Below are 19,335 nucleotides of genomic sequence, written 5' to 3' on the forward strand. Positions count from 1 at the left end.
GCATCTCCTATCCCTTATAGGAACAAATATCTCTCTGTTTCATTTAAATGAGGGTGAAAAACCAACCTTTGACCATTCCAGCGCGATGTGCCTGTCCTTTAGAGCTCAGCTCGTTGTTGCTAGTTCTATCAGGATTATTCACACTGGCTAACAGCCGCCCGTTCAGTATCCGCTGCTCGTTGAGCTGGTTGTTGAGCAATGCCTCCTGACCATCGTCATTTTCCATTTCCTGCAAGAAAGCTGAGAGGCGGGAAATCCTCGGGGTGTTGGTGTGTGTTTGGTGTTTGTTGGTTTGGAGAAGATCCTGACTTCCTGCGCTGCTGCTGCGTCTGATGTGGCCGAGCTGGGGGGTTGGAGTGCGGCGATTGTAGTTGAAGAAGTTACCAGCGGTAGGAGGCGAGCCGTGGTGGGGTGAGAGGCGGTCGGCGAAGATGGATGGCTCTAAGTGGCACAGGAACAACGCATCATAGTCCATGTGGTCCAGAGTGGCGTCGGCCATGGCGAGGACACTGTCACTTTTACCTGGAGACAGATGAGGAGAGGGTTGATTAGTTTAGATGTAGTGAAAATGGCTGGGCCTGAACATCTATACGTGTATGCTTTTTTAGTAAGCCGAATCACTATGTGAAGATTTTTTTAGTCCGTCCAAAGCCTTAATAACCGACAAATGTTACGCTATGCCAACACTGAGCCAGGTCTAAAAGTCACACAATGCAATGTGGTAGTAATAACCGTATTAAAGACATCCGTTTTTTATTTGACAGATTTTCTGTCTTTATGGGTTGTCTTCTTTTGTTTGGCACTGGTTTTCTTGTTTTTTTTTACGGTGTGCAAAAAAACATGGAAGCACGTGAACAATGATATTCACTTCCCACAGCTGATTTGAAAAGGGGAAAGAGGCAAGATTGTGTGAACTTACTTCGTACAAGCTCCATCTCTAGAAAGTCCATGTCCATATCTCCATGCTCTGATAGGTTGTCTCCGTAGGGGTCATTGAGGTCGTAGCTATCGATCGTTTCATTTTCTCCAATCAATTCCAGCTTGGGGGTGAGAAGTCCATTCCTGCCATTGGTCAAAGGTAGCGGTTTGGTGCGATCTGGACTCTCCTGGTGACAGGACAGAAAACCAGTCTTTGGGTCTGATTCACTTGATAAATTTGTGCAAGTGCAAGACAAACACACACACACACACTGTACCTGGTCAATCCTGTCATGTTGGGGCGAGTACTGCTGCTCATCAATGCTGAAGAGATGTAATACCACAGAGATGAAGAAGAGGATGGCAGCGAAGAAGAACAGGATCTGCTCCTGAGACTTGAAGGCTGCACCAAGGAAAGTGTGCGTCCAGTCTAAACCACCGAGGGCGTAGCCGACCGCACCACCAAGACCTGCACACATGAACAAAAGTTATGATAGACGTTCAAAACATACATAAGCAGTCAAGGATTGCATCTAATCTCAACTTCTCTCTTCCGAGAAAAAATAAAATGCACCGTTACATTAATTAAAAAGCACAACTACAAAAAAATACACAATATATTTGTTCAGAAAATGTGCAATATTAGATCTTGATGTTGTTTATTGCCAGGCCACCATCGATATTACACACAATATTTACGTGCATTATTTAAATCCTCTAAATGTATTAATGTGTTAGCAGTACCCGCTGAGGCAGCATGGATGTTGAGCGCCATGTCTTGTTCGTCGGAGTCCGCCACGTCTAGCAGGTACGCTCTGATTGGTCCCTCTGATGCGTCCGCACTAAAGTCCAACACCACCACCCCCAGCACTGTAAGAACAATTCCTATTGGTTGTCTCCCCTGCTCGTCACCCATCGACAAACCTAACAGACAGGTATGGACAAAAAGTTCTTATTATACAATGTGTGTTTTTTTATTATTAAACAATAAACAAACTGACAATGAAAAAATCTTTGATGAAAGACAAAATGAAATACATATTTTATAAAATGTGCATATTTATTTGAAAATTGCCAATGTGGTATGTATTAAAAAAGATAATTTGTGCATTATGATTTTTAGATATTGACAAATAGTCAATTTACCCAAAATACAAATGAACACATATTTCCTTCTAATCATAACGTCAATTTTGTTCATCCAGATTTGAATGTTCCCATCACCATTAAGAGGGACAGCTGAGAAAATATGTTGCTTGATAATAATATTCTACATTTAAATAGGTGAGTCTGTGCTGTACATTTTCTGATGAATAAACTTCCTGATTTGTTGATATCTTGATTTGAAAGCATAACGAACACTTTATTGCAATATAATCTGAATTAAAGCCTCAGTTACAGCAAATGTACATCAATCAAAATATATGTAATTTTAATTTTAAAATATAAATATTTATGGAGGAAATATGATCCCCATCACTCTACATCCGCACACAAACATGTGTAGTTGCTCCACCGATGTGACCCTGGTCAAATCTACACATGTGGTCAATAGTTGATTAGTGAGTAACAACTGACGCAGAACAAAAACACAAAGCCATACACAGATGGGTCACTGCACATTTCCCATACAGCTTTGCACGATGTGTGTGACCTTGTGTGTCTCATTACATCTGTGACCCGGCCTCACGCTGCTCGAGGGCCTCGGTGTGAAATTGTATGAATGTTTGACATGGGAAAGGTTAGTTAGTAGCCTATGTATAAAGGTGGGTGTGTGTGTGTGTGTGTGTGTGTGTGTGTGTGTGTGTGTGTGTGTGTGTGTGTGTGTATGTCAGAGAAAGAAAGAGAGCGGTGTGACGCAGCATGACTTTACAAACTGATATCAATTAACGTCAGCGAAACAAACGTTCTTAGAAAGAACAGCAGTGTGTATGTGTGGGGGGGACAATGGGGTGGCACTACTAGGCAGGCAGACAGACAGGAAGTAAATTGTGATCGGTGGAAAGGGGGAAGCAAACAGGAAGCATTTCCCTGTGAACTGCCTGCTCCTGTGTTCCCATGTCATCACACACAAATACACAAACGCAGGTTACTACAGTTTTCCCATGTCACCCATGTGTTGTTCACACACATTCATATATATATACACAACCATGAAAAGGTTCACTTTTGCTTATTCTTTCATTTCTCCCACACAAATACAGTTCACTGGTCTTTTCCCATGTTAACCCTGCTGGCAAGGTGCTCAAACACACACAGGTGCCCTAAAACGACCAGAGTGCCAAACACTGTGCAGAAGAATTGAAGTGTTTACAATCTGCTGACAGAAAACATTAAAACATATTTCTCCTTTGGCAATTCTGTTTTTCTTTCTGTTATTATTCATTTATATTTAACGTTATTTAAAGAGGCCCAATCTGCTAGTGTTACACCGAACATTTTCATCTGTTTACTCCTTATTTGAATATGAAACATGTAAACTCTATTAGATCTGCAACAGTTAGTCAACTCTTTGATAGTTGTTAAAGTAATTTTTATTCAAATATAGAAGAAAATACTATCTTCAGTTTTGTATCTCAATTAGGGATATTTTAACACATTTTCTCAGTTTTATATATTTTGAGAACTGACAAAAAATACATTTAAAGATATCGCCAGGAACTTGGAAAAACTGGAATAAACAATTTGAACAATGTTTGGACTTTTGAAAGGCCAAGTGAACGATACAGAAATAATACCGATGTGGGTTGGGTGTATCATTATTGTAATTAAAGTTCAATAACAATAAACGATTGTGTGGACAAAATAAGCAGTTACATAGCACTTCCTATGATTTGTGTAAAACAATTCTAGTTATGAGTGAAATTAGGGCCAACTTTGTTACCATATGATCATATTTTTCATTTATATTTATTCTGCTATTTATTGAAAGGTGTAATTATTACCTAAAATCTAACTATCCCATCCATTGTAATAATTGTCTTTACTATATCACTGCTAAATCAATTGTGCATCCCTACAATTCAGACCACGTGGGCTCTGATAATTGAGCTCAAGAGTACTGAACACCAATTTATCAATTATAATTTATACTACACTAATTTGTCACATGGTTGAGTTCAGTAGTACTTGTTGCCATAGTACCAGCAGAGAACTCATCCAAACTTCCTACATAGGCTTGATTTAGGATTAAATCTGTAAGCTTTGATACGATGATAAAAACACGAGGTATAAAAATAGCCGCAACACCAATCAGCTAAAACGTGTTGCAGCATCAATCAATTCACTGCACGCTGATGACACACACCTCACCCTTCTGTAGTCCCTGTGTGTACTGTATGTGTGTGTATGCCTACGAGTGTTTGCAAAGATATGGTAATGACATTACAACGGTAACTACGCTGATGTAGCTGACCTGGAGATCAATATCTGTTTGGCATGATTGACAACTTATCAATTTGATTGATTGGATTGGCTGAATGTGTCCTTGAAATGACATTTGATGACGTTACAAGCTTAGGGACAGACTGAAGGTATCAGTCGTCTTTTAACGAGGACAAAACTCAATAACAGGCAAGATTGCACTGCTGCTAAACCTGTTCTAGTTAGAGGAAAACAAGCATCTTTCAAAACCCCATCAAAGAGTAACATCCACCTCTAACTGCTGCATCTCCAGGTACTCCTGTGCTGTTTACAAGTGTTTGACTGAGGTATTATGCATACATCTGCTGGAAAATTAGCCCTTTTCTATGCAAATGAGCCTCATGGTGAGTTTAATTCCCAAAGATCAGCTTTAATAGCCCCATGGTATAAGAGGGAAATTATGAGTGTTTTCAAAGAGTTGGTTTAAACTGAAATGCACCTAGGCTACCAAGAGTGGTCAATGCCGATTGTAAAAACAACACATTTATTTTGGGATGCTGAGACAGAATGCAATGGCAGTTGTGTGTCATGAGAAATTACTAAGCTCACATAGTTTTCACTCAGTCCCTGATACACACACTTTTAATTATTTTCCTATTTAAACACTTAATAAAATAACGAGTTAACACACTCACCTATCAGCGATCCATTCAGAAAGAGTGCCACTCCTAACAGTGTCCCGATGCAGAGGGCCAGGATGAAGGGTCTCCTGCGGCCCCATCGCAGAGTGCAGCGGTCGCTGGCAGAGCCGATCAGCGGCGTGAACATGAGGCCGAGGACCGGACTGAGGAACCATGTCAGACTGTAGTACTGCTCTGGAAGACCTGCACACAGACACACAGACGGATATTAAGTTAAGGACGGAGATGTAGAGAGCTGTGAATGTAATTCAGACAGATGCCATAAGATAACCAATGAAACGCTGGGATTTGACATTGGATTTGTTCTGTCATCCACTAGGGGGTGCAAGTAACATCCTAATGTACAGTATGAGTGAGATGTCCCTCTCAAATAAAGTGATAAAGTAAACTAAAAAATAACCTCCTTGGAGTGTGCATGTCTCAGGTAAAGTAAAAAGCAACATAAATAAACAGTTGTGTTTGAGTATAAAAATGCACCTAAAAGGAAAAAGGAGAAAAGCTATGGCAACACACTGCAACAGGAGTGCGTGTCTCAGATTCAATGAGTGTGAAAAGTGCTCTGGATTATCACACAAAAGGACTGAAAGTGCAACACCTGTGTGCTGTTTGTGCAGAGACAACAAGAAACATCACTTTCAGTAGTTCAGGTTTATTCTGATTATGGGCTTTCATAACACATGCAGGAAACAAAGTGTTTTGCTTTAAAGTCTTGTTTAATGTTCCTGTCATTTCTGACTACTTGTTCTTGAATAGATTCATTAAACTTATGGATTTAAAGACTGAGAATCCTCCTATGAACCTTTTTTTTTCGCAGAGCAAAACAACATATCCACTTCCTTAATTGAATAAATTGACCTTGAACACTGTTGATGTGACCTTTGTTACTGAGCAAATATTGTATTATTTTGAGCTTCATCTTTCCACAGCCGGAAAGCAGGTGAGGAATACAAACAGACACGTCGCACGACAGGATCTCAAATTAGGAAGGATTAATGGAAATAACCATGTATCTTTAGCTGTATACACACACACACACACACACACACACACACACACACACACACACACACACACACACACACACACACACACGATGCAAAAGTGGAAAACACAGTTCTGTACACATGCTGTCATTGGTGTGAATAACATCAGACAACACCTTGACAGACCTTTCAACAACAAAACCAGTTCTTAATTAAGTCCTTATATAACCTCAGAAAAGGAAAAACACCTTTAAAGACACACACGCACGCACACACACATTTATATGAGATGTCACATAACCGAGCACAAACACCTGTCACAATCACTTTTTAACGCAACAAAGACCATTATCATCGTGGTCCATCCTTATTAATCCTGCCTTAAGATATCTTAAAACCCATGATATGAAATTCTACACTCATTGTATGGTATCATCATTTCCAAAGTTTGTTTTTGTCTATTAATTTATTCAAAACATTCTTCATACTGAAATAATGTTGTTGCTATTTCTATTGCTACTCATGAGACACTGATCTCATGTGCGTTTCCACATTAATAAAAACAAATAAACATGTAATGAAATCAGCCATTACAAGCCCAGAGAATGAAGAGGAGGCAGACAGTCTTTTAGCTGAGTGAAGTCAGCTGAATCACTGTTAATTAAATCAGGACTTTACCATTGTCTGGCTGTCAACCTGTTGCTTAAAGCAGCTCAATGAAAAAGACAACAATAACATTAAATGCCTTTTGGCCGCCACAGTATCACTATCTTTAAGAGACAGACCATTAAATAAAAAAATCTACTCCTGGAGTCTGTCTCACTCTTGATAAGGCCTCTGCCTGCAGTTTGAAGCTACGCCAGCCTTAGTTGGCTCATATAATGAAATGCTCAAGGTGTATTTCTCATTTATCAATTCTGAAAAAGATTTGTGGTAGTTAGTTTCCTTCTGAGTGAAACACAAGTCGGTGCAACTTCAAAAGATTATCTGTTTAAGTCATTTCAAGCCACAATCTGCAAATACTTTTTATTAAATCTACTACCATGCTGATGGAGAGAGAGAGGGCCTGATTACTGCAGATCGATATGAGGAAGATCCCACTGATTGTTCATTACTCAGTTAAGTAAGGAGATGGAAAATGGACGGAAGTAAAAGGAAAGCCAGTTTACGGCAGCTAATTTGATTGAGACAACATTAGGCTCTTATACATTTACAATGCATTTTCATACTTCTCAAACAGAGCTCTGTTATGACATGAACATCAATAACTGAGTGGCATAATATCTAATTATCAAGAGCTTTTGTGAAATGTCCCCACCTCAAGCTCATCCATTAGGAGACCTTGAGATCAGACCAGCTTCTCAATACAGAGTTTGAGGTGAGATCTGCTGACCGAGGACGCACAGTGCTCATTTGGTTGGTAAATTCAGGAAAATCGTGCATGACTCAACTCAGTCAGTGTCTCTGAGTTTCATGTTATCACAGCTGTTGTCAGCATTTGATATTTTCTGAGAGAAGGAGTTTTTTTTGCAGTCATGTGAAAATCTCCCGGCTGCAATCATGGTCATTTTTACCGCTGTTTGCAAATCACATGTTCCTATATTGCGAGAAGTATGGTCTCTAGACCTCTCACAGTCTGAATAGTCAGAAGGTCAACAACATCGCTCCCAATGAAAAAATAACAACTGTGTAATGTTGTGATTTCGATAAGTATTTTCCTGTCTGTATAAATCATGCTTGAAAGTCAACTTATGTAGTTAAGGGTCATTGGAGAAAATGGCACTAATGCGAACTACAGTATGTTACACAAAACACTTTCTAACAAGTTTCAGCGTTGTACCCTCCGAAACCAAAGCAGTGATTTAGTTGTTTGCATAAAAATGTTTCAGTAAGCCTTTAAAAAATTACAACCTTTAGTTTCTTTTTGGTTTTGAGGATATTTTTGAAAATGTTGCAAAAGTGCTGCATTAATAGTTTTATATATTTATGTTTTCTATTTTTTCTATTACTTACTAATTAAATAAAAAATACAACATTTGGGAAATTTAAAAAAACCCAAAAAACATGCGGTTTGAAATAGTATTTCATATTAACATGTTGCCAATTGTTGTTGCCATGATACACTTTAGAGTTGCTTGTGATGGGATGTGTTAGTGCTTGTCTTCATCCAATCAGAAATATAACTGCAAAAGGTTTCAAATAGATGTTGCAAGGTCAAAACTTAGGCCTTAAATATAGAGACAACTTTTCCAGGAAGATAGGTAGGCCCTACATGAGATGTATTCTAAGAGAATTATGTAATTATGATTATTTTAGGATAATTCTTTCCCTTTGTTTGTTGGTAGAGAGTAGGGAAAGGACAACAAACCTGGAGAGAGACACACTTAAAAGGTACATGATGTACATCACTGGCATTATGTCACATTGGCGCCGTCTCTGCCCTCACTTTACAGGTCCCGCACAACTGTTGAGCTCTGCATTTTTCACGAGAGGGCTATAAACAAGGCTTGACCCCTGTCGCCGTGGTGACCAGGTCTTGGGAACCCTGTCACTACGGAGACTACATCACCTTCACTTCCTGGCTCCTTATAACGCTGTGTCATTCACACAGCGCTTCCTGTTGTGAGGTTTCTCTGAACTAAGGAAAGCTTTGTTTCTCTCCGTTTATTCCCACATTTATTTTTATTCCCCCCTTTCTGTCTAAAACACACACACACAGCCAGACAGACAGACACGCACACACAAACTATACATACCCAGAAAAATAAGACACTACTATGCACACAGGCAGCCCACCTATACAAAACACACACACACACAATACGTTTTAAAAGTCAGACGGTGGCACAGCCATAAAGAAGGCGACAGCAGATAGGGATCTGTCTGTAGGTTTGTCAACATCAAAACAGGAAAAAACATTTCTATTATAACGGTTCCTCCCCAGAAACACACACACACACACACACACACACACACACACACACACACACACACACACACACACACACACACACACACACAGGGAACAATACTGAGAGAATCAAGAGGCAGGAAGTATTTCAGAAAAATAGAACGAGAAAAGACACGGGGAAATAAAGAGAGGAGGAGTGTGAGAAATTATAAAGATGAAGTCAATTTAAAAAAAGGAGAGGACAAGGTGAGGGAGGGTGGAAACCTGGAGGACAGAGAGGGGGAAAAAAACGGAAGGATGGAGAGACAGACCGAAAAAAAGTTCCTATTCACGACTGTGAGTGGTGATGATTGATCGTGGGAAAGAAAAATGTACAATCTGCTCCATCTATCATCAAAGCACTCATTTTACTAAACACACACACACACACACACACACACACACACACACACACACACACACACACACACACACACACACACACACACACACACACACACACACACACACACGGAGTTCAATGTGTGACTGTTGGAAGTACAGACTGCCTATTCTTCACATCTATTGCGCTGACTGTAAGTGTGTTTTCTCCATATAGTGCATCCCCTCAGGTATACACCCACACAAAAAACCTCTGTGGTTTTAATTGTTTTCCTAAACATTACATTTTTGACTACACATTGCCTGTTTGATTCCCGGTGAGTCTTTTCTCAAAATCGCAGAGTGTTAAAAAATACATCTCTCAGAAAAGACCCGAAACTCGACATTGAAATAAAACAAATGTTATAAACTGCAGACAGAAATCTTGAAAAGGAAGTTCAAACAAATGATGCCCAGTCTGCTTTGGGAAAAAGGTGTGACATCAGATGATACAAATACTATGAGTTCTAACATAGCTGCAAATATTTACAACAGTCCCCCCTTGTCTTCAGGAAGTCCTGAACAACGATTACTGTATTTCAGTTTTTTGTACTTTGCACTACGATTTGTTTTGAAATAATTTCCCTCAAGCTACATGAGGTTTGAGAAAAAAAAACTCCTCAGCTGTAAAAAGTGCCCTCTGTGTTCTGTTGTTCTGCAAATGATTTAGCACATAAAATCAAAAATATGTCTTTAATTTTTCGTAAATCTCACATAACTATTGATGTGGTTCCTGAGTGACACTGAGACACAGGCACAATTTTGTATGGAGCCGGCTGGACATCTGTAATGCGCGCCTATCAGGTCCACTAAAGTTCTGCTTTTTCATTAACTTCAAGGTCTTCAACCAGAATGAATGTCTCACATGACTACAGTGTATGGCCCTTCAGTTGCTCTGGCACAAATATGTTTGTTGTTCCTGAGCGCAGGACTAAAACCTTTGGTAAGTCAGCTTTATTCGCTTTTATTGCACGGGCCTCTACAGAAGTCGGCCTGAAGATCTGAGAGCTGCTGGAAGTGTTATCTGTGAAGCTGAAATGATCTGTACGAAAAGTGCAACAGAAGTAAAGTTTGACACTTTTTTGACAGGATACTTTAAATATTGTTGCCATCTTTAATCTGTAAGATAAAATGGCTTATTAACGGCCAGATAATTAATAACTGTATGTCCAGGCACATCAGATTACCCTGAAGTTAATAAGACAATAAGTTAGGACCTACTTTTCATTGGACTGATGAACGATCCTATGAGCTTGTTATGATGTGATCTTAAATGTATTTTATTTGACCATCATTAATGCAACAGATTCTACCACCAAGCACTGTCTGTGTATACTGACACTATAATAGCTTTCTCTTTATTCCACAGAGCTCTATTACGGTCCAAAACTATTAAAAACACACATCTATGAGTCACGACATCGCACTGAGAGACATGTTCCTTTATGAACACGGGCACCATTTGGAGTAATTCTGGCACAGTTCTGCTGCTACTCATACTTATTTTTGCACTGCTTATTAATCAAAAAGAAGTTCCCAGTACTTTCATTTTCTTTCAGTAATGTTTGCTAAATACTACAATGCCAAGCTTTTTCATGAAATGACTGATGAGTGAGCTGCGTTTAATGACCTACACATTCCCTATGCTTTAATCCATTTTCCTCTTGATATTTCCACGCTACAGCACAACTGCTTGTTTTAAAAACAAACATCTTAAATCCCTATCTTTAGTTTAGATCATTTGAATTACACACTGAGCACAAATGCACTTTTAAAAGCTGTAATCATGTGACAGTTGTGTCTTTTTCACTCTATTTCTATCTGGTTTACTCCTCATGAAGATAATAATATTTTGTTTCCTATGTTGTGAAACAAAACCAGCTATCTCCCTATTCCTACCTCCCTCACTCTTACCTCCCCTTCTCCTATCATTCCTCCAAACAAAAGTACAACATCTCCTTCCAGCTCCTATAAACCCCAAACTGAAATCAAACAATCTCACTATTCCTCATAGCCAACAAACATCAACCTCATTCCCCACTCCTTTCCCTTTTATCTCTCCGCTCTTTCTGTTCCCATCCCTCCCGTTTCCATTCTCCCATAAACACAAAACAATCCTTTCATATCCTGCACTGGCGTGAGAAAACCACCAAGAAAAATGACAAGCATCCTAAAAAGAGCTGGAGAAATGGTGTGAAAGTGAGAGTAGGACAGAGGTCACAAAAGGGAGAAAGTGGGCAGGAAGAGTGAGAGCAAGAGTGTGAGGGACAGAGAGCAGGAGGAAAGGAAAGGAAATGAAAGAAAAGGAAAGAAAAGGAAAGGAGGAAGCAGGTGTTTTGGATTAAACAAAACATGTCACAAGCCACAAGCCTTCTGAGAGGAGGGAAGAAAGCAGGGAAATGCCACAGATTGACTTAAATTAACTAATTGATTTTAAATATTAACATCAATATTCTATTATTGATAAGCTTCTGGTTGACGGTTTTATGCCAGCAAAAGCTAAAGGCTGCAGGCCATTTGTGTTTTGCATCCCCCAACTTCTTTAATTTATTTTTTTTTGTTGCCTAATTTAAACCAACTGGTCTATTTTGGATGATCTGTGCTCCATAATCCACTTTTATTAAAGTCGTAAAACAATAAAACATCGGTTTGATTTCATTTTATAGGCAGTGTAAATGTTGAGCTAACAGGTTTAACACAGAACATCCTGCAGATACTTGTGGAACCTAGAGACCCAAATACTGTTGAGATAAAAGCAAATAAAAAAGGTACGGACATGTGCTACCTGCAAACGTTACCTCATATATGCTCTCACAGATTGGAGAGAGCAAAGGACAGGCACAGAGAGAGAGAGAGAGAGGTAGAGAGCAAGAGAGAGAAACATTAGGGGAGACAGGAGTGAGTCATTGGACTGCAGTAATACATCAATCACACACACACACACACACACACACACACACACACACACACACACACACACACACACACACACACACACACACACACACACACACACACACACACACACACACGGTCATCATTAACAAAGTGCCGAGCAGAGTGAAATACTGAACGATGTATGACTCTGTGGCTCAGCTGATGACAACAAACGGCAAATCAATTTATGCAGGAGTAGAGGTGGGGTAAAAAATCGCAATAAGAGAATAAATTAATGTTTTATTTAACATATATTTGGAAGTTGTTGCACAGAATAAGCGTTGTACTCATTTATCACTATTTCTTTACTTACGGTATCTGTATCCATCTTGTAGTTTTACCCTTGTTTCATATTGCAAGTAAACTTTTTACTGTCAATCTCTTAATAGATGTCATATAAACAAACGTATCATTAATATTAATGTATGTGTTTATCCTGACAGACTGTTATTGTCAGTCGATAGGGAGGATGGACACACACACACACACACACACACACACACACACACACACACACACACACACACACACACAGCTTTATATTGAGTGGAAACTGGTTTAAAAGTTGCCGACTCAGCTCATTTAACATAAAACAGGGCATTGTGTTATCCATTGTGTGTGTGTGTGTGTGTGTGTGTGTGTGTGTGTGTGTCTGCATATGGGATAAAAAAAAACACCAACCGCCCTCTCTATGTAAAAGGGTCACATTAAAATTGCATGAAGCCTGCATATATATACACACACACCCACGCACACACACACACACACACACACACACACACACACACACACACACACACACACACACACACACACACACACACACACACACACACACACACACACACACACACACACACACACACACACAGCTGCTTCTAGTCAGCAGAGTTATGTAACACCACTGCAGCAAACTGGCTACCTCCTACCGAGAGAGAAGCAGACCGAAGGAGCAAAATACATTTAAAGCGGGAAATCTGATCTAGAGAATACCAGCGTACAAATGTCTGATGGTGTTTATCCAGGTCTATTTTAATGCCTCTGCCAATCACATAATAGACCAGCATATGTGACTGACAGCAGGGAGGCGGGCCCTCAGACTGAGTCTGACCTATCACATACAGGAAGCTCCAAACTTAATGCTCTTTCACTACCAAAGCAGCGATCAATGAAACCAATCAGTACGTTATCCTGTGTAACCTTAAATATAGTAGGTCAGAAACAAGTCTTGTTATGGTGGTGCGTTCAGGTGCCAGTTCACAGAACAAATATAAAAAAGCTGGGTTGGTGATGCACAGGTTATAATTAAGGGTTTTTTCCTGTAACTTATAATGGACAATTGGCAAAGAACGTACCAGGTTTATAGTCTATAGTATAACTCTTTTTACATTATCTTAACGGTTAATCTCAACGTATGATTGTAACAACCTTAAGCAATGTTCTATTGGTTCAGTTCATGCTGACCTTGGTAATAATTAGTTCAACGCAAAAATGTACTTAATAGGCAGCTACTGTGTTGTTAGAAGTAATGTTAAAAAAATGTATATGCTCTTATAGTTTGTATGTTTTCAGATTACACAAGCAAATACAGACGGTGATGATTAATGCTTTTGGGCAAAGCACTGTGCTGTGGTCTTTAATACCCTGCTACAGAAAATAAACATATGGCTGAGAGTGAGCAGGCCAACATACAGCAATGGTGAGAGTTACAAAAGCCCACTACTTTACTCAAAGCAAATAAAAATGTGATATGTGACTGTACAAGATTAATCTGTAAGTATCCATCCATCCTTTTAGCTATAAACTGTCAAAGAGCAGAATGAGGGAGAGAGCAGATGTTTTTCTACTCGCTTCTTAAATACACACACATGAAATTACCCCAAGGCCAGCCATTACTATGTCACTCACTCACTGCTATTAGGGCTGTATGTGTGTGAGTTGTGCTGTTGAGTTTTATAGATTTTATACGCCGTATGACTGCTATACTACAGTCCAACTTGTTTTGTAATTTAAGAAAAATAAACTGATGTAGAGTATATAAACTACATGGAAACAATCATCATTTATAGAAAAAGTGTATATTCCATATACTGTACAATCCATACGGGCACTATTATGAGGCTATAACTAAGGTTATTGTGCTTATATTTTCTAATAATTGTTGTAATTATTTAGTTATAAGATTATATTATATAAGCTTTTTATTTTGAGTGGAAATTTCCTTGCTCTCATTTGACAGCCTGAGAAATCCGGGTGTGGTGTACGTGAAAGACCGGTTCTGAGAAATTCAACCACTCTGGATGAGGACATTTTTTTACAGCTTAATGTCCCATTAGCCCCGCACTGAGATCACTTTAGCGCTGCGAGGACACAAGCTGTTCTGAACACGCTGTAGGTGAAGTGTTAATGCAGTGTTCTTTGGGAGGTCATTTGAATCTTTATAAACTAAACATCTGTGACAACGCTCATGGAGGATGAAACCCTCTTTATTAGTCACATACATGCACACAGCAGAGCACACACAGTGAAATTAGTCCTCTGCATTTAACCCATCCTAGTACTAGGAGCAGTGGGCAGCTATCGTGCAGCGCCCGGGGAGCAATGGGGAGGGGGATTGGAGGTGTCCGGTACCTTGCTCAAGGGCACCACAGCAGGGCCTAGGAGGTGAACTGGGACCTCTCCAAGTAACAGTCCACTTTCCATATTTCATGTCTGTTTGGGGACTTGAACCGGCGACCCTACGATTCCCAGTCCAAGCCCCTACTGACTGAGCCACTGCTCATGCTCAGATCAGTAACCGTGTTGACACAGAATGACTCTTTACAACAACACGAAGGAAACTCCACCTGAGATAAGGACTTTACGAGTCAATTTGTAGATATAAGATCACAATTTAATTATATAATTGTTAAAATGACTTCTATTTTTTGTTAATTACAGAGTAGTGCCATTCATAGGAGAACAGGTTCCACAATCAGTAGTAGTTACTTCCTGGTTATAAGTTCAGTAAAGATCAGCCAGTAGTATTATATTATACTGTATAAATTGCGTGGAAAACCACAAACAAAACATTTACTTCAAAAGGATTCTGGGAATTAAGTAAATCATTGACTGAAGTAGACCTAGCAAGTTAAAGGGAAACGCCAATAAAATTAAAGCAAAACTATCCTCTGCATAAGGTTCATAACATCAGTCACTTTGTAATGTAAGCAGGCTTAAAACCCCATTTAAACTTTTGAACAATCAAAACAATAATTAATAAAAACAAAGTCATTTGCTGATAATTGTTTTTTGCGAGCCCCAGTTTAAAGTATTTGCTATTCCTGATGTTTCTTTGTCCACCGTCATCACCTGAGAGCTCTGTGGTGGTTTGTTTTTGATGACTTCACCTCCCTGGAGGGTGGGGGTTGAGAGCAATGCGCTGACAAACAAATACACACACACACAGCTCAGCATTCTACACGTATCTTACATTAATAGCTCACACATACCTGACTTGTCGCCTCTTGCATGGAAAAACATGCACACCCCTATGAACACACATAACATGCCTTTGTCTTGACCAATGTTTCTGCTGACTCTGCTTTAAAATCACAAAACAACATGAATGCACCACCGTTTTTTATTACTGCCTAACGATCCCCTCATGGTCCACGGACCCCAGATTGTGATTCACTAGACTGAATTATCACACACTCGTGTTGCTATTTGTTTTTTTGTACAGTGCATCAGTAATACACAAAGAACCCCCCCCTGCAATGTGGCAAGGTTGGTAAATAATCCATGGCAAAACAGTTGCGTGTCTCCGGGTTTCTACAGAGATGACATTAATAAATGAGTCAGTTACTGCAGCAGTGATATAATGATCTATAATTAGGAAGGCTTTAAAAAAGTGACTAGTCTGGTGTGTTTGTCTCTCTCTCATGCCCTGCAGAGGACTGATGATTGTGGTGAAAAAGCCTTGCGGGCATGTGGCACCTTTCCACTTTTTCTAACTTATCTCTAAAGTGATGTTTTTCTCTTTCCTTAATGCAATATTTCATGTGAAAGAAGATTGATTATTGTGCCAGTAGCTACCTCAGACACTCAACATTTAATCCATCTATCATCTACTCTGTCCTCCAAGTACTCTGTCCCACAAATTACTGGGTCAGATTATGGTGATTAGTCACTGTGTAACATCAATCCAGTCATTTATATAACTCTGTCTGCAAGGTCATCTGCTAGATTAGACCGGCGAACATGATAGGATCACTCTGTGGATTAGGTGACTTGGGATGCTAGCAGGGTCAATGCAAGATTAAGATGATTTGAAATTTTGGTTGATTTCTGCAAAATCAAACTTTTTAGGAAGCTAAAAATAGTTGTTTGCTAATGAATAAACAACAGTAGCATTTTGCAAATGACTTGACAAATGACAAATAGCAGATTGCATTATAACCAATTAAGCATACTGAGCTTTTATTATGAAAGCTGCAGGCGCTGCCAGCAGAATGCCGCTGGTTGAATGTGCTGCATGCTAACATGCTACCATTTAGTTACCATCATACGTGTCAAATCACAACAGATATAGCATTTTTTTGTTAACCTTTTGTGATTCACGACCCAGGCCACCATTGCCATACTCTTTTAGGATAAAGCTTTTGCATTCAGGCGAAATACTGTAGGTGAGGTGCTGTTTTCAAATGCTATCTATCTTAATCAGTGGGACTGAAAATGATCATTGACAAACTTAATTAAAAATGAGATGCATCAGCATGATCATTTAGTGCCCGCGTACAAACAACACTGTTATGTTTAACATTGGAAAGTTGATTGACGGAAACTGAGTAGAGTAACAGTCAATACACTTTTACAGTGAGCTGAGGCTTTCAGCTACATAACCTGAATAGAATTAATTTTCCTGTTGGATTGCACTAATCTCCTTTAGTAAAGCCAAGAAGGCCCCCAAATAAGGATAAAAATGCTGCAGAGCCTGGACTGTTTTGGAAACCATATTGGTGGCAGAGCTAGTGTTGCATGCACAGCTAGTCAGTCAAACAAGTACATAAACTAATAAAGATTCACACGACTATTGGTGGAAAAGCGCTGTTCCTCTCAGACCCTGCTGTCTTGTGACCCTACTAGACTGATGTTAGAGACATCTGCAGTCAAGCAGTGGTTACTGTTATAATGACCTTCCGTGACAATGCCCGGTATTTTTTGTCCAAAACTTAATCCCTGAAAGTGAAATACATTGCCTGTGCCATAAAATAAATATACAATTATTTAAACCTGTTTCTTTCTTAGAATCAGAATCAATTGATCCACTTAAAACTAAGAAATGTACACCTAAGTCAGAATTGTATCACCACAAAAACTACTTATACTATTGTAAAAATGAAATGTATTTTATCCTGAGCAGTTATTTAACTTACACAGCTTTTGTCTCTTATATCATCCCTAATCCAATGGTCCTAAAATACCAGCTTTTAGTAAGGAGGCTGTGCAACTGAACATGAACGCATCATATGAAAATAAAGATATTTTTATTAGTTTGTTGACAGTCCTTCCTTCTGGTATGTTTTCAAAAAGTGTCATTATGCTTAAACAGCTTCCTCTGTGTACACTTAAAGCTAAGAAAGCTTGTGGTTATGCAATACATCATCCTCCTAACCAAAAACAAGGACACAACACGCAGACTGTGCTCTTCCTTGTTCCACTCCCTCTCTCTTAATTCCTTTATCATCATCTCTTTAATTTCTCTCCTACTCTTACCTCACTTTCAGCTGCATTAAGTCAATAGGTGATGCTATTAGTCCAGACAACCTTTAAGGGGCCTGTAGTAAAATATAACTTGAGAATTGAAACTGCACATGGAGGAACATTAGGTGAACGTGTTGCTCTTTCTCAATTAACTTCTAATTAAGAGTGAAACGTGAAGACGCTAGATTGGGTAAGGTTATTTATAATGTCACACTTTCTTTTCTGTTCCTTTATCACTGGTTGGAAGAACGCAAGAGTAAGTTGTTAAAGGTGATGTGTGATTTGACTGGTTTATTATTTCAAATGTATGTCCTAGTATTATTTTTTTATATAGGGATTAACATGAAAACGAATGCCAAGCATCACAGCATGTTTTAGCCTGAGCTCATCTGTAATGCCATCCATTGCTGTGCCTTTAAAAAAACATAGCACTGAATGAAAATACACAAGAACATCTTAGGACAAAAACAATGAGTGACTGCCAGGAGCTCAAAGACAAAAGAGAAAGCAGCTCTGCATCTTTAACACAAGACCTTGTAAGGTAGAAGCTTTTTATCCTTTCTCTAGGTTGTGTAAATATGGGCTCCTTCACCAAACTATGTCATCTCCTCACACACACGCACACATATTCTCCCTCTCCCTGACCTCAGTGTTATGGGGTTACACACACACACAATGGTTCCACTCAGGTCGAGCCAACCAGCCAGCTCTCCAGCTAATTCCAGTAGCTACAGTCAGTCTCCAGCGTGCATGGAGCATTAACCACATGGAGATAGGGGGTCGATATGTGTTATCCCAAAACTTGGACTTCTGCCCACAGAGTTTGGAGGGAGATTTGTTTTCATCGCAGTTGGCCTGGTTGTTTGTCAGCTGGCTAAAAACATGAATCAGTCTGCACATCTGTTTTAGGCAGCAAGCATGAAAATATATAATGTTTCGATGGACAGGGTCGCAACAAAATCAAACCTATTAACCCGACAATAGATGTATCATTAGAACCGAAAATTGGCAAAAAGTAATAAAAAAAAAAACATATTTCCAAAATGCAACTGGGAACACATTCTGCTCTAGTTATGAACCAACAAAGACTTATCCCCTGACTCCGCAGTTCCCCCAGCTCCGAGTGGAATTTTTTCACACCTCTTAAATGTTACTGTTTTTGTTCGCACTCACAGCCTTGTTTCCTTTCAACACAATTTTGAAAAAATTATAATGTAGATCCACGTCTGCTGAATGTGTAAACAAGAAACTGTGTGCTACCAAGTTTTAAATTGACATATCAACCGAACAAGTGATGAAATTTCATTGTTGTGTTGTTAAAATATTGCTTATAGGTCAATTCCCATAAAAAATGCTG

General features: G+C 39.3%; 1 protein-coding gene across 3 annotated transcripts in view; it reads right to left on the reverse strand.

Moving 5' to 3' along the window:
- LOC134874966 (solute carrier family 45 member 4) overlaps positions 1-19,335 on the reverse strand; it is a 42,389-nt gene that overhangs the window by 7,185 nt on the left and 15,869 nt on the right. For all 3 annotated transcript variants that reach the window (XM_063899279.1, XM_063899281.1, XM_063899280.1), the window contains exons 4-8: positions 4,977-5,165; positions 1,663-1,842; positions 1,197-1,387; positions 920-1,106; positions 67-522 (exon numbers count right to left, since the gene is read on the reverse strand). In XM_063899279.1, coding sequence (XP_063755349.1) covers positions 67-522; positions 920-1,106; positions 1,197-1,387; positions 1,663-1,842; positions 4,977-5,165 — 1,203 coding nt within the window. The remainder of the gene's footprint in view (positions 1-66; positions 523-919; positions 1,107-1,196; positions 1,388-1,662; positions 1,843-4,976; positions 5,166-19,335) is intronic.

This window comes from Eleginops maclovinus, chromosome 13, assembly GCF_036324505.1.
Source record: "Eleginops maclovinus isolate JMC-PN-2008 ecotype Puerto Natales chromosome 13, JC_Emac_rtc_rv5, whole genome shotgun sequence".
In the NCBI taxonomy this organism is placed as follows: domain Eukaryota; kingdom Metazoa; phylum Chordata; class Actinopteri; order Perciformes; family Eleginopidae; genus Eleginops; species Eleginops maclovinus.